This window comes from Dasypus novemcinctus, chromosome 18, assembly GCF_030445035.2.
Source record: "Dasypus novemcinctus isolate mDasNov1 chromosome 18, mDasNov1.1.hap2, whole genome shotgun sequence".
NCBI lineage: Eukaryota > Metazoa > Chordata > Mammalia > Cingulata > Dasypodidae > Dasypus > Dasypus novemcinctus.
The window spans coordinates 72,849,863-72,865,853 of NC_080690.1; the positions used below are offsets into that span (position 1 = coordinate 72,849,863).

A 15,991-nucleotide genomic window follows, 5' to 3' on the forward strand; every position below is an offset into this window, starting at 1 on the left:
TTCTGCACAATTTGGTCACGTGTAGCTTCATGAAATCCCACCTCAGTTGAGGTTCCGTCACCACCAAGATCTCCTTCTTGCTACCCCTCGATAGTTCCGCCCCCATCACAACCACCCATCTCTTCTCCATCTCTATAATTTTGTATTTCGAGAATGTTATATAGATGAGATCATGCAGTATATGACTTTTTGAGACTGACTCCTCCCTCCCCCTTTGTTTACCCTTAAGGTTCATTCCACTTATTGACTACAGCAATAATTTGTTTCCTTTTATTGCTGAGGAGTATTCCATGTATGGACATACCTATTTCTATTTAAAAATTTTTTTCTAATTGTGGTACCATATATACAACATGAATTTTCCCATTTTAACCACTTTTAAGTGTAGGCTTAATTGCTGTTGATTGCATTCACAATATTGTGCTCCCATCACCACCATCCTTTACCACAACTTTTCCATCACTCCAAACAGAAACTGTACCCGTTAAGCAATAACTCCCTACCCCCGCCAACGTATTTGTGTTTTAAAAGGACATTATGTGTGGAGGTGGAGAATAGGCTGGAAGGAGAACGGGGGGAAGCAGCAAGGACACACATGTCCAGGTGAAAGATGTGGGTCACAGATGAGGGAGGGAAGATGGGGTAAGTGGCTTGGATGCATTTGGAAGGGGATTTGCTGATGGATTTGTTGCAGGGTCATAGAGAAGAAAGGGATGAAAAATGGTTCTTGGACTTTAGCCATGAGCAAATGGGCAAACGGTCATGCTAATTGCTGAGGTGGGGAGTGGAAAGGGGAAGTGGAGGGTGAGTCATATGTTTGGCTAGGTCAAGGTACTTTTGAGATGCCTGATAGACATCCATGTGCAGATGCTGCATAGACAGGTCCATGCGAGACTGGGGTTCGGGGAGAGGTCAGGAGATGTAAATTTTGGAGTCGTCAGGATACTGATGTTATCTTCTAACAGCAGCTGGAGATTACTGAAGCCTTCCTAGGTGCCAGGCACTGTTCTAAGTGCTTCACAGGTACAAAGTGAGCAAATGGACGCCTGAGCCATCCTAGGAGGTACCTCCCACCCTTATCTTCCTTTCACAGTTCAGGAAATCAAGGCTTGTTCAAGGACACACAGCAATGTGGAAGCAGCTAAGTGTCCATGGACAGATGAATGGATAAACAAAACATGGTGCATACCCACGATGGAATACTATTCAGCTGTAAAAAGGAATGGCATCTGATACAGGCTACGACATGGATGAACCTTGAAGACCTCATGTTGCATGAAATCAGCCAGATCCCAGGCAAATATTGCATGGTCTCACTTACATGAAATAACAAGAATTTGCAAGTTCCAAAGAGACAGAAATCTACGGGCTGGGGGTGGGTGGTGAAGGGAAGAGGAAGTTACTGCTTAATGGGTACAGCCTTTCTGTGTGAGGTAAATTAAAAGCTTGGGTGATGGATGTTGGTTGTGATGGTAGCACAATATTGGGGGTATAATTAATACCACTGAATTGTACCCCTGAAAGTGGTTAAAATGGGAAATTTTGAGTTGCATACATGTTATTACAATAAAAAGTTAAAAAAAAAAAAGAAAGAAAAAAAGGAAAGGACTACAAAGCAAGGAAAGGAGGATTTGATTTGAAGTCAGGTAAGTGCCTGCCTGAATCCTGATGAGATTAATAATTCTTATCTAACAATTATAATTAATAATGTAAAGGGTGACAGGAATAGCTGCCTCACAGTGAGAGAGTGCAAGTATTCTAATTTCCAAACCCACTCTAAAGGAAACTGGAGGAAGTAGAGGCTCAGAGAAGGTCAGCGAGTTGGCCAAGGCTCAAGAATGCAAAGTGCCAGAGCTGGAACTGGAGTCCAACACCGGACTGCGTTTTCTGTCTTGATGTGCCTGAGGCGGGGGCGGTGGATAGGACAGCCAAGGAAGGTAGCAATCAACTATTGAAGGATGTTGTCTTCAGCTTGCTGGGACCACTCACCAGGGAAATGGGGTTTGGGATTACGTTGACATAATCCATGATGGAGCTGCCCCTCGAAGGCCTGGGTCTCAGCGTCTCCTCCAGGCTCCGTTTCTTCCTTACTGTCTTCACGCTGTGGAAACGAGCCCAGGTCTCTGTGCGTCCTCGCGCCCTCCCTTTCCCGGGCCCCAGCTCCCACGTGCCCTGGCTGCTCCACGGAACTCACATGATCAGCATAAGGCAGAGGGAAAGGAAGGTGGTGATGCCAATTCCCAGAAAGACTCCTTTGGAGAACGCTGTGGAAACGAGCCCCTTCTTGCCTGTACGGGGAGGGGGTGGGATGAACGTCTCCCACACGCTGTCCCGGTGCTTTCCACGCTTGCGCAACTGGGCCTCCAGCTCTCGTCCTAGATGTTTGACCTGCCACCCTCGAACTTCCCCTTGAATTCCTCCTTCTCCTCCATTGGCCCCTAGGCCCCCAGACCCGGCCCCGTCCTGCCTCTTCAGCCACCAGGACAGGGCCCCTGACCTGGCAGCAGGACTGTGGCGCTGTGGGCCCCGAGCGCGTTCCGGGCCTCGCAGCTGAGTCTGAGGCCGGAGCCGAGCTCCCCGCGGAGGCTCAGGTTGCTGGAGGCCCAGGGCCCCTCGGCCGTGGCCGTGAAGGAGGCGTCGCTGCTGTTCCCCTCCCCCAGCCGCCAGCGCAGGGAGGGCGTCGGGTGGGCGCGGGCGGAGCAGCTGCAGCGCAGACCGTCGGCCTCCCAGGAGCAGGAGGGGCCCAGCAGCTGGGGGGGATCTGTAGGGAGCGCAGGGTGGTCGGCAGGCGCCCCCTCCCCAGGACCCGGGCTCCTGCCCCAGGGACCCCACACTCACAGAGCACCGAGAGGTTCAGGGAGACGAGGGCGGAGCCCCGCGCGTTCTCAGCCCGGCAGGTGAGCTCGCCTCCATCCTCCACGCGCACTGGAGGCAGCTCCAGGACCCCGGGGTCCGAGGGTGGCGGGGGACTCAGGGTCTGATTGCCCCGGGCCCAGCTCAGCCTGGCGGGGGGGTTGCTGTCGGCGACACAGAGTAGACTCAGGCTCTGGCCCTCCAGGACTGGGAGGGATGTGCCATTCTCCAAAGTGTCCAGCACTGGGGGAGGCGAAGAGGCAGAACCAGCGCAGAGCTCAGGGCCCAGGAACCACGCTCCCTCCGCCCCCACGCCAACACACCAGACACCTGGTCCCGCACCTCGGTCCCGCAGCCCCCTCTCATACCTGTCCTGTTTGACTGGGAAGCCACCACTCTCAGGTTCTCTGGCGCATCTGCAACAGAGAGAGCTGGTTCTGGGCCGACCAGGGGCTTTCCCCTGGGCCAAGCAAACCATCCCGGGGTTGGGGTGGAAGGAGGGCTCCACCGGAAGCCCTAGACACAAACGACCCCAGGATCCAGCACCCAGAGGCACCCTGATCCCCGCCCCAGCCCCGAGACCCGGCTCCCTGGGCCCACGCACACTGCACTGAGAGCTCCAGCGTGCGGTTCCGGGAACCCAGGCGGTTCTCCGCGCGGCAGGTGTAGCGCCCGCCATCCCCAGGTCCCACTCGCAGCTCCAGCCTCAGGGCTCTGGAGCCCCAGGGCTGGGACCAGGAGAGAACCCTGTCCTCCAGGGCCCAGCTCAGCGTGGAGGGCGGCTGGCTGTCCGCTGTGCAGAAGAGTCGCAGGAACTGGCCCTTCTGGACTTCCAGATACTGGACAAGCCTCAGGGGCTCCGGGGCTGAGAAGAGAGCAAGAGAAGGGTCGCTGGAAGATGTGCCATCTCTCCACCCCCTGAAACATTTCCACTCCTCAAAGAGGACTGACTTGCGCCCCCCCAGTACCTGATGTGCCAGCATGGGAGACGCTGATCATGAGGTCCTTTGGGGCATCTGCAATGAGGTGGTGAGCTGGCTTTGGGGAGGAATTTCTGCCCCACGGCCAGAGAGAACACTCTGGGAAAGAAAGTGTGGCTGTCCCAGGGGAGACTGGTGACAAGCAAAAGCCCACAGGAGAACGAGATGCCCCCCTTACCCCCAGGCTGCAGGGCCACGGTGCCCACCTCCCCCATGCTCCTTTCCCACTCACTGCCACCAACTCACAGGCCACGCTGAGCAAGACCGTCCTGTAGGCCCTCACACCCCTTCTGGAGAAGTCCACGTGGCAGGTGAGGCTGGTGCGGTCGTCCTGGGGTCGCGGGGTGAAGGTGAGCACAGAGAAGTAGGAGGTCCTTGGTCTGATGTCTTGGAAAGAGAGGGCAGCCCCCGTCCAGGAGAAAGTAGGGGCTGGACACCCTTCAAACGCCGAGTTAAACACACAGACCACTGTTGCCGGGAGCCCCGGCTCCAGGCTCTCTGGCAGGTAGACATCTGGCTTCTGCGTCAGGGCTGGGCAGAGAGGGGGAGAGATTGTAGCCCCCTCAGTGGGAGCTGGGTACTCCAGGAGCAGCCTCTCTGCTCAGAACCGGGTCCATTCCCTAGACCCCTCCCCAGTAGCAGCAGAGGGACCCAGGCTCTTACCTGTCACGTCCAGAGAGAGCAGGGCTTTCAGGAAACTGTATTTCACAATAGATCCCCTCTCCACCCGAAAGTAGTACGTGGCCCTGTCCCCAGATTGCACGTTGCGGATCAGCAAGGAGCAGTTCTTGTCCCGGGGGTCCCCGACGAGCTGGAAGCGGCCCCGGGTCCCCGTCCACACTGGTTGATCGGGTTTGTTTGTGGCCACCAGCAGGGCACCCTGGTCAGTACTGGTCACTTGCCGGTACCAGTAGCCGTGAGCTGGGTCGGAGTCGGTCCAGCCGTCCCGCGGGTAGAAGACGCTGCAGGGCACGAGGATGCACAGGCCCTCCTGCACGGCCACCTGCCGCTGCACTTGGAGCGAGAAGTCTGCGGTGGTAAACGCCGACCCTGGGAAGAGGCAGGGGCTCAGCCTGCAGCCGCTGCAGCGGCCCCTCCCGGGTCCCCGGCCCCGGCCCCTCACCCCCTGGCAGCCAGGGCAGCAGCAGCAGCAGCGGCAGCGACATGGCCGGAGGAGGCCCTGGGTGCGTCCTGGACCAGGCACATGTCCCAGCCGCCGCGGTGGGCGCTGGGCCGCGCAGAAGGGGAAGCCAGGGGCGGAAGCCGAGGCCTGGGGACTGAGGCGTGAAATGAATGAGCCTCTGGTCTTGGGACCCAAGGACTCGCTCTTCCCTTCTGTCCGCTGCCGCCGCCTCCTCGCCCACTCGGTCTTTCCTGGGGGGCCTGGCCTTTGGGCAGACTGAGCCGGGCCTTTCCTTAGGCGCGCCTGGGGGGGGAGGAGGAGGGCGAGGCTGGGGGCAGGGGGCGGGGAGGCAGGGGACCTCCCGTTGGGCCCCAGGTCACTGGGGAAGCAGAAGTGAAAGTTCACGGTGAACTCCCCTTACCCAGCCCCCCAGGAGTTGGGGGGGAGAGGAGCACAGAAGAGGGAGGGTTCCGGCCAGATGAAAATGCAGGAGGCCAGGGTGGAGTTGACTTCCAGGTACACAGTATATTTTTTTAGGATCCTTATGTCCCAGAAGTTTCATGGGTCTAAGAATTTATTCGTTGTGTATCTGAAATTCAGCGGGCGTCTTGCACATTTATTGGCTAAATCCCACCCCCTCATCCTCCTGGGTGGGACCCTGACCTGCCCCTCCCACCCCCCAGAAGCACCGCCCCCAAGGCCGCCTGTCCCGATCACTTGATCTCTTCGCTCAGATCCGTAGGCAGCACTTTTGAGTCACTCAGCACGATAGGTGGTAGGAATGCGTCCACTCGGAGGCACCCCAGTTCGGGAAAGGAAGATCCTTAGAGAGGCCCACAGAGGGCTCCTGAGTGCCCCGGACGCTGGGACAACATCGGGATGAGTACCTTGGGAAGCAATGGGCCGTTCTTCCTGGAGGAGGGAAGTCAGGCAAGGAAGGCCTCCTGGAGGTGGCGGGATCCGTCCCTGCCCCAGCCTCCTCCCTGCTCTCGCACTGCCTTCTTCTCTGCGCGGATCCCGGGGTCCCCAGGGCCTCGTCTGGAAGCAGCCAGCTCCCTCCCCCAGGGGAGGCCCCCAGTTGAGGTGCAGCCCAAGCTTCACTGAGCCGGGCACCAACAGCTCCGCTGCCTTTGCGTCCAGGGGATTCAAGAAAACAAGAGCATGGCTACACCTGTCTTCCCCTGGGTTTCTCAGCACTTGCCCTCCACTGCCGTAGAGGGCCCTGGGCCCCTACTGGGGCATCCAGGCAGGGACCCTGCCTGGCAGCCTGGCAGCCCCCACCCGGGGCCATGAGCCACCCTCGGGGTTGGGGGTCCCTCTGAACCTCAGGTCTGAGCCAGCAGTGTGGGTTGAAGGCAGCGGATCTTCTGTCCACAGCCACAGTGGAGCGGGGCTGGGCTTGGTGGGAAGTGGGACGAAGGGCGTTCTGGGGAGTTTCCTGCAGCCCTGAGGCCGTTGGCTCCCTTTTCTTCCTCCACAGCCTTGAGGCATCTCGATGCTTCTCTTCACAGGAACATTTCTTCAACAGTTGTCCTTATTTATCTTCTGTCTACCCCGCTCCCCTCACCCTTCCTTCCCCACTTTATCCCTTAAACAGCTCCTGTCAAGGTCACCAAAGACACCCAAATTGTCACAACCAATAGACAGTTTCTGTTCTTTGGCTTTTCCCCCCAACCCACCCCATTGTTATTTTTATATCATTTATATATGAACATATATAAACAAGTGTATAGTAAAAGTTCTGAACTTCAAATCAAACATGCGTAACATTCTACAGGGGTCCCATACATCAACCCTCCACCAACACCTTGTATTGTTGTGAGACATATGTTATGAATTAGGAAAAAATATTGTCAAAATCTTACTACTAATTATAGTCCTTATCTTACATTTGGTGTATTTTCCCCCCAACACACCCTATTATTATTTTTTAAATACACTTTTATGACAGAAGTTGTAATTTACAAAACAATCACGCACATGTGCAGAATTCCCAAGCAACACCTCTCTATCAATACACCACACTGTGGTGGAATATTTGTTACAGATTATGAGATAATGTCATCAGACTGTTACTAGGTCCATAGTGTACATTTGGCACACATTTTCCATACTGCCCCATTATCAACACAGTACATCTTTGGCATAGATGTAAGAATATTACATTATTACTGTTAAATACAGCCCATAGGTCACTCCTATTATATTTTCCCCATGTTTCTCCACATTACAGCCACACTGCAGTAGTGATGTACATCTCTAGCTCACAAAGGACACAAATGCATCTGTACCGTCAACTACAATTCTCATCCACCTCTGGGTTTACTGTGCTATTCAGTCCCTAGATTTTTCTGAGCCATCAGTTTGGTTCCTTTGGCCTATGTGTCTGTCTTTATGCCAGTACCATGCTGTTATTACCACTGTAGCTAGATAATATGATTTAAAGCCTGGAAGTGAGAGTCTTCCAACTTTGCTTTTCCTTTTCAAGATGTTTCTGGCTATTCAGGATCCCTTCCCCTTCCAAATAAATTTGATAATTATGTTTTCAATTTATTTTTAAAATGCTGGTGGAATTTTTGTCAGGAATGCATTGTATCTGTCAATTAGAGTAGAATTGACATCTTAATGATATACAGTCTTCTAATCCATGAGCATGGAGTATTCTTCTAATCATGTAGGCCCTCTTTGATTTCTTTTAACGTTGAGTTATAGTTTTCTGAATACAAGTGCTTTACATCATTAGTTAAATTTATTCCTGAATATTTGGGTATTATCTATCATATTTTATTTTCACCACTTTTGACACTTCTAGTTACTTTTATTGATATAATCTTCATTTCTAGACTCTCTTCTAGGCTTCTCTCTCCTGTCTTTTCTTTTCAGGTTCCATCCCACCCTTTGTATTTACTGAAAATCCAGTCTCTTGGTTAGAAATTCTCTCAGTTTCTGTTTATCTGTGAATATTCTAAACTTGCCCTTACTTTTGAAAGACAATCTTGCTAGATAGAAGATTCTTGGCTGGAATTTTTTCTCTTATAGTATCTTAAATATATCAGACCACTGTCTTCTTGCATCCGTGGTTTCTGGTGAGAAATCAGTACTTCATCTTATTGGGTTTCCCTTATATGTTATGCATTGCTTTTCTCTTTTTCTTTTCAGAATTCTCTCTTTGTCTTTGGCATTTGACATTCTGATTAGTATGTGTCTCAGAGTTGGTGTATTTGGATTTATTCAGATGGAATACCTTGTGCTTCTTGGACATGGATATCTATGCCCTTCAGTAGGGTTGGGAAATTTTCTACCATTATTTCTTCAAATATTCCTTCTGTCCCTTTCCCCTTTTCTTCTGGGACACCCATGACACATATATTTGCACATCTCTTGCACATCATTTAGTTCCCTGAGACCATGTTAGATTTTTTCCATTCTTTTCTTCATTTGTTCTTTTGTACATTCACATTTCTTCAAACTCACTAATCCTTTCTTCTGCCTCCTCAAATCTGCTATTATATGATTCCAATGTATTTTCAATTTCATTGATTGTGCCTTTCATTCCCATAAGATCTGCTATTTTTTCAGTGTATGCTTTCAATTTCTTCTTTGTGGTCACTCAATGTCTTCTTGATATTCTTAATCTCTTTAGCCATCTCATTAAATTTATTAAGAAGATTTGTTTGAATATCTATGATTAGTTGTCTTAACTCCTTTATGTCATCTGGAGGCTTATCTTGTTCCTTTAACTAGACCCTATCTTCCTGTTTTTTGGTGTGAATTTTAATTTTTTGTTGGTGTCTTGGCAGCTGGCTTACAAGAGTATTTACTCTCGGTGCAGTTTTGCTCTTTAAGAGTTCCTGCCCTTTCTCCCTAGCTGATTGTGAAGTAATAGTCAAGCATGTAGTTGGTGCTGCAAGCTGTGGAGGCTCAAGCTGCCCTTATTGCCCCAGGGAATGATGAAAATTCACCCAACTTTCTCCTTTGCCAGGGATAGGGTCAGAGTCACATCTGTGTGGAATAATCCAAGTCATGCAGACCTAGACTGTAGTTGCCCAGAGAGACTGATGAAGCTTCATGCCCTTTTCTCCTCTGCATGGGGCGGGGATGGAGCTGCAGGTGTGGGCAGCAATCTATGCAGTGCGGGTCCAAGATGACTGCAGTTGCCCTGATAGACTTCCGATTTTCAGTCTGTGTCAGCTAAAGTTACCTGCAGTTACCTGGATAGGCTGGAGCAGGGTCCACCAGCCTCCTCCATGCCACATAGAAGGCTGAAGCCTAGGCTAGGCTGTGGACCAGCTTCCCCTCAGGCTGGGGGCAGAGTCAAAATGGCAGCCACTGGCCTCTTTCCCACTTAGGCTGATTCACACCCCAGCTGTTCCCAGGTTTATGTCTTAGCCAGCTGAGTCTACCAATCAATCAGTAACCGAAATTGGCGGAAAACTGTCTCCTCCTTCCCTGTTTTTGGGAAATGTAGCTTCCAATTCCAGCCATAGAATAGCTCCTGGGGTGGCTTCTGCCACCAGAGTAGGATCATCACCCACCTCTGGGACTTGGCTGGTCATTTCCCAGAGAGGCTGGCACAGGTCCCAGCAGCCTCCTCCCTGCTGGAGGTGGCACTGGGGCCTAGGCTACAGCTGTCATCTGCCCTGGATGGAAAGAAGCCAGTCAGCACCAGCACTGTGATTTTCAGTCCACCCCACGTCTCCTTGTGCCAGGCACAGACTTAAGATGGTGGCTCCAGGCCTCTTCCTGACTTGGACAGGCTCAAACTTTAGTTGTCCTCAGCATTATCGTTTAGCCAGAGAATTTACTCATCAGTAGCTGAAACTGGTGCCAAACTGTCTCTTCCTCCTCTGTTTTGGGGAAGTGGTGCTTTCAATTCCAGCCACGGAACACCACCCGAGATGGCTTGTGCCTCCACTGGGGGATGGGCACTGGCCTCTGGGGTGTGGAACCTCTACTTATGAGTCTTCTCTGCAGATGGGCAGTTTGCTCCTTCCATTCCTTCAAGGATGTTGCAGGATGCTCTTCTGGCCTCCTGGAGCCCCCAAACAGGTGCTTCAGCTAGCTCCAGATAGCTCTGGGTGTTTACTAACTGCCCTGTAGCAGGACCTGACTCTAGGAGCTCCTTATTCCACCACCATCTTGCTGGTTCTCTCTTTTTACATTATTTTTAAGTTTACATACAGTAAAGGTGCATTTTGTGGTGTACAATTCTGTGAGTTTTGACAAGCGCATAGGTGTGTACAACTGCAATCACCATAAGATACTAAAGACTTCCATCACCCAAAACATTCCATCTGACTTTTTCCTGGAAATCAAACCCTTCCCTTTCTGAATTCCTGGAACACACTGATCCAATGTCCATTCCTATTGTTTTCCCTTTCACAGAATATCATAAAAAGAAAATCAGATAAAATGCAGCCTTTAAAGTTCAGCTTCATCCACTTAGCATAATGCACTTGACATGCATCTACATAATTGGGTAAATACATATTTTGACTTTAGCCCAGTAAGGCCCATTTCAGATTTCTGACTTCTGGAACTCTAAAATAATAGTTTGTATTAATTTAAGCCACAAAAGTTATTGTAATTTGTAACAGCTACAATAGAAATTGACTACAGGTGATAACTAATTTCATTGACTCCTCCAGATAATCCAAGTATAAATTATTATTATTTTCTTCATTTTATAAGGAAGAAAATTAAGGCTGAGCAAAGTCCAGCCATTTTTCCATATAGTAATGATGGATTCAGGATCCAAAAAGGGATTAAAAAATTATGATATCTGACCAAGGACCTCCTAATTATATCTTTGTGCACCTGGTGTTGGTGCACAAAGCAAACACAAGTCCAGACCTTATCCAATTCACTTTCTGGTATAGAAGTCAGACATCACGCAAAAAAGTAAAACCGTGGCTGTAAATTATTATGTGATGGACAGAAACTGAGTGCAAGGGAGAGAATATCAGGGTCCCCATCAGACCCACCTCTGCCCTCCAGGAGGTGCCAGTTTGTGGGGAACTGGACACTGAGCCACAGTACAGGGACCCAACAGGATTAAGGGGAGAGTGAAAGTTTCACAGTTCATCACACCCCTTCAGAGCAAAACACATTAAAGTGTGGTTTGCACTTCCTCTCCTCCAGTTCTCTTCTCTCTTCTGAACTTCCTCGACAGTACAGGGACCCAACAGGATTAAGAAGAGAGTGAAGATTTCACAGTTCATCCAGCCCCTTCAGAGTAAAATCCATCCAAATGTGGTTTGCACTTCCTCTCCTCCAGTTCCCTGGTGTGGGGTGTTACTGATGGGGAGCACATGGTTGGGAGGGAGTTCTCCAGGGCATGTGCACAGGGTACATAAAAATGTTTGGGTATTTTCATAGTGGTTACAGTTAAACATGACACCTGCGGGAGTGCTGAGTTCCTAGTGAGGGGAGCTCTATTACATTCCCTAATGGAACAACCACGATCTTCTTTCTTTTGAACTTCCACCCCCTTTCCCATTAATGGGTTTCTATTCAAACTACTGCTGTCTAAGGGGGCGAGGGATTTTGCCTTTTGGAGTAATGAGAACATTTAAAATTCATGGAGGTGATGACAGTACAACTCGAATGAAAACAAGACCCAAAAAGTGCACACTTAGAATGGATTTTACACAGCATGGGACTGTATAACACAGGGAATCCAGTAAATAGGAAAATATGAGGATGTTTTCTCCTGAATGATAACAAATATAAAATACTAATAGTAATATTATTTGCGTGGGATGGGTGAAAAATACAACAAATTTAAGACACAAACTATAGTTAGTAGAAATATTTTGATGACGCTCTTTCATGCTTTCACAATGCTAGGTGTTGATGTTGGGGAGATGTATGGATCCTTGTATGATGATATGCATGTTTGTCTTGTAAATTCACAAATTTTAATATATACTCTTTGTTTATGTATGTTCAGGTATGAATGATAGACTTCAGTTAAAAGCACAAAATATGTTTCCAGGTTTAACTGTCCCCTTCTCAGCCCTCACCCAATAGACATCACATCCACAACATGGACTCAGAGCTCGCTCTCCTCCTGGAGGCGACCTCTTCGTTTGCCTCTAGGAGAGCGCACTCCTGCCTCACCTGTGCTCCTCACTGCTCCTACCTTGCCACCTCTTCCTCATTGGGCTGCCCTGGGGCTTGTCCTCGTGCCTTCTGCACCTAAGTCACCCCTATTTCACCTCGCCCATGGTCATCACTCTACTTCAGCTCCGCATCCTAACACCTCCAGCCTGGACGCTTCTCCTGCTCTCCAGACATTTAGACTCAACATCCACCTGGCATCCTGCCTGGAGATCCAGCAGCCCCTCAAATCACTGCTCCTCCTCAAAAACCCTGTTCTTTGATTCCTCTGTGTAAGACAGGTCCATCCACCTGCTGGCTCGGGGAAACATGTTGCCTTCAACCTTGCCCTTCTCTTTCCCTTACTCCCCTTCACTGGGAAATCCTTTAGCTTGTCCTTCAAAACCTATCAAACATCTATCCTCACTGCCAGCACCACCTCCCTGTACAGCATGATGGCTTCCTGCCTGGCATGCACAGCAATATTCTTCTCATTGTCCTTTTTCCTGCTCTTTGGCATTTTCAAAAGAGAGAAGTCACGGTATCCTGTTCAAATAAAAATCCAGTCATCTCTCCCCTCTCCCCAAATGTTTCCAGCATCTAGCTTTGGACTGCAAGGCCAGTCTCAGTCTCCACCATCAGGCAGCCGCTCCAAACTCCTTTGGCCTCCCTTTGCTCTCAGACATTGGCCTCCTTGTTGTTCCCACCACACACAGGACCTGCTTCTGTCTCAGCAACTGCACTCACTGTCCCCTCCATTCCCTCTTCCCAGGATGCTTCCTCTGAAGTCAACTCAGAGCCTGCTTCTTCCCAGAGTGATTCAAACACCACCTTCGCACATGACAGAGTGGAGGAAACCATCCCCAATGTGTCTTATGCTGCTTTCCCTGAAATATTTTCCTCCAAACATGTATCAACAGCCAGCTCTAATTTTATTTTGTTGTTAAATTATCTTTATTCTTCTCCTTCCTGTCTCTAGAATGTAGACTCATACATTAGTGCATTTGACAAGGAGTACAACTGTAACTGACCATGTCCGTAGTGCAATTGACATGGAGCTCTGATTTCAACAGGGACCATGGATGCTAGAGTGGTAGAAGCAGAGTGGCAACCTTGACGCCCTAGAGACAACCTGTAAAGAGGTGAAGGGGTGAAATGGCAATCACCCTATCCTACAAAAGAGGCACTTGTTTGGTAGGCATCTTTGTATTTTAAGGGCAAGGGATACTCTACTTGATTTGCTGCTCTAAACCATTTATCATGTATCCCTTAAGGCTTCCAGTTTGAGGTGGTTACAGAGCAAGGGAAGGTCCTACAGCAAGCCCAGGCTTTAAAATTAGACAGTTTACAGTTTCAGGGTTAGAATTCAGAAGATCAAATTATACTTGAAGTATGTATGACATTAGGAATGCTGTGTGCATTCTCTGGAGAGTCCCATAGTGCAGGCCCTGGCATTATTCTTGCAAAGTTGTGCTGCTTTTCAGAACATGGTGACCTTTTAAGAAAGAGCTTCTGACATATTACTGGGCCCTGGTAGAGACTGAATAACTGATTATAGGATATTAAATGAATATATGATAGGGACCACCCATTAGGAACGAGTTGCCAGCATCGGGAATGTGGAGCAGCAGCCCATCACCAGTTGAAATGTCCGTGACCTTGGCTTCAGTGGTCCACAAAGCATCAATAAGGCACAGGAGCAGGTGGCGCAGACCCCTTCAACACCTACTCCTAGGCAGTGTCCTGTATTTTATGAAATAACACCCATCCCTAAGGGGACGTTCTTTATAATCATTGTCAGAGGATCAGAGCATTCCCCATCGTGGGTTATACTTTGTTTTGCAATATCCTGGACAGTCACAGCTTATCAAAACCAATCCCCATGAACCCTACAGTGCTGAAGGGAATTCTTCCTGCAGCAGAATTTCATGAATGCATCTGGTTGTTCATTTCATCTGGACTGAGAGAATGGTGAAAAGTACAGATCCACACTGAATCATGACTAAAAGTTTGGGAAATATTTTTCTAAGGAATTTTTCTATTTCATACACAACTTCAGCTTTATGGAAGTAAAGCTTTTTGTAATGTTCATTACTTTCTGCCTGATTTCTGCTGTATTCAGAGATGTCTTCTCCTTTATAATGCTGGATACTAGTTATTTTTGTCTCCTATCTTTATTTAATTTTTTAAACATTTATTTTATTCATTTCTCCCCACTGCCTCATGGTTAGCATTTGCTGTCTACGCTATTGTGTGCACGTCTTCTTTTCAGGAGGCACCGGAAACCAAACCCGGGACCTCCGATATGGGAGGGAGGCCCCTAATCACCCGAGCCACCTCCTCCTATCTTTACATATGGATGACTCTCAACTGCGATTTCTCAGTTCTGTTTATTCACATCAAAGAACCAAGAGTTCATGATATTGATCCTCATTATGGAATATTTCCTAAGATATATGCTTTTTAAAAAAATGATACTTCTTAATTTTTTTAAAAGATTCTTGAATTTCATAAATGTTACATTAAAAATTTGAAAAAAAAATCTAGGGGATTCCCACATGCCCCACTCCCAACCATTCTCACACTTTCCCACATCAACAACATCCCCCATCAGTGTGGAACATTTGTTACAATTGATGAAGACATCTTGGAGCATTGCTGATAAGTGTGGATCATAGTCTACACTGTAGTTTATACTCTCTCCCATGCAATATTGTAACTTACGAGAAGAAGTATAATAGCCTGTATCTGTCATTGAAATGTCATTCAGAACAACTCCCAAGTCCCCAAAATGTCCCCATATTTCACTCATTTTTCACTCTCCCTCCCATCAGAACCTCCAGTTGCCACTGGTTAACCACAACTGAGCCCAACACTGTCACACTGGTGAGCTTAAGTTTCAAGTGGGGCCCACTGGCTGGGCATCAATCTCCTGTCATCTGTCCTGCCCATAGTATCTGGATGTCTCCAGTATTTGAGGCAATAATTACTTTGTCAGTCAATGAGATACTGATGAGATGTGCATAAGCATAACCAGTGGAATGACCTCCTGACTCACTTTGAAGTTTCTTAGCAGTATAAACTCATTTATCTTTACCCTTTCCCCCTTTCAGCAAATGCATTTTTCCAGTTGCATTGCTAGTTCATGCTTGGCAGTAATCCCCTGGTCCCAGGGGGACTCATCCCCAGGAGTCATGACCCATGCTGGGGGAAGCATGATGCATTTACATGCTGAGTTTGGCTTAGAGAGAGGCCACATTTGAGCAACAAGTAGGCTCTCAAGAGGTAATTCTTAGTCACCCTATAATACTAGACTAAGTTTCAATTTCGAAAGGAAAGGTTCATAAGCATATTCATCAAAAGCAAGGGCCCATCCTTCCTCCTTCACTAGTCACTGCCCCTGTACTCAGTGGGTTCTTGCTGTCCCTTTAGAGAATGTGGCAGAGCTCCCCAAGATGGGAATTCAATATTTTTTTGATTATTGTGTGAACCTACACCGACCATGTCAATGCCCATAAACACTTGGACACATTTATATTCCTTATAGGTATGCCCCAGGTGAACCTCCTCCCATGCATCCCCTGTTGCTGTTGCCCTGGTAGACTTCTGATTTTCAGTCTGTGCCAGCCAAAGGTACCTGCAGTTACCTGGATAGGTTGCTGCAGGACTGGCCAGACTCCTCCCTGCTAGATGTGGGGTTAGGGCCTAGGCTAGAGCTGCCATCTGACCTGAATGGAAAGAAGCTGGTCCCCACCAGCACTGTGATTTTCAGTCCACCCCACTTCCCCCTGTGCTAGGTGCAGTTAAGTTGGTGACTACTGGCCCCTTTCCGACTTGGATAGCCTCAAACTTTCATTCTTCTTAGGGTTATACTTTAGCCTGCAGAATTTACTCATCACTAGCTGAAGATGGTGCCTGACTATTTCTTCCTCCC

General features: G+C 48.8%; 1 protein-coding gene across 1 annotated transcript in view; it reads right to left on the bottom strand.

Annotated features, from left to right (window-relative positions):
- Positions 1-5,233, bottom strand: part of LOC101436293 (sialic acid-binding Ig-like lectin 10) — a 6,817-nt gene extending 1,584 nt beyond the window's left edge. Inside the window, exons 1-10 of the mRNA XM_004475827.4 lie at positions 4,957-5,233; positions 4,497-4,883; positions 4,080-4,364; positions 3,822-3,869; positions 3,458-3,718; positions 3,222-3,269; positions 2,839-3,096; positions 2,498-2,761; positions 2,195-2,288; positions 1,990-2,101 (exon numbers count right to left, since the gene is read on the bottom strand). Of these exons, the coding sequence (XP_004475884.1) occupies positions 1,990-2,101; positions 2,195-2,288; positions 2,498-2,761; positions 2,839-3,096; positions 3,222-3,269; positions 3,458-3,718; positions 3,822-3,869; positions 4,080-4,364; positions 4,497-4,883; positions 4,957-4,999 (1,800 nt within the window). The 5' untranslated portion in view covers positions 5,000-5,233. The remainder of the gene's footprint in view (positions 1-1,989; positions 2,102-2,194; positions 2,289-2,497; positions 2,762-2,838; positions 3,097-3,221; positions 3,270-3,457; positions 3,719-3,821; positions 3,870-4,079; positions 4,365-4,496; positions 4,884-4,956) is intronic.
- Between the last annotated feature and the right edge of the window lie 10,758 nt (positions 5,234-15,991).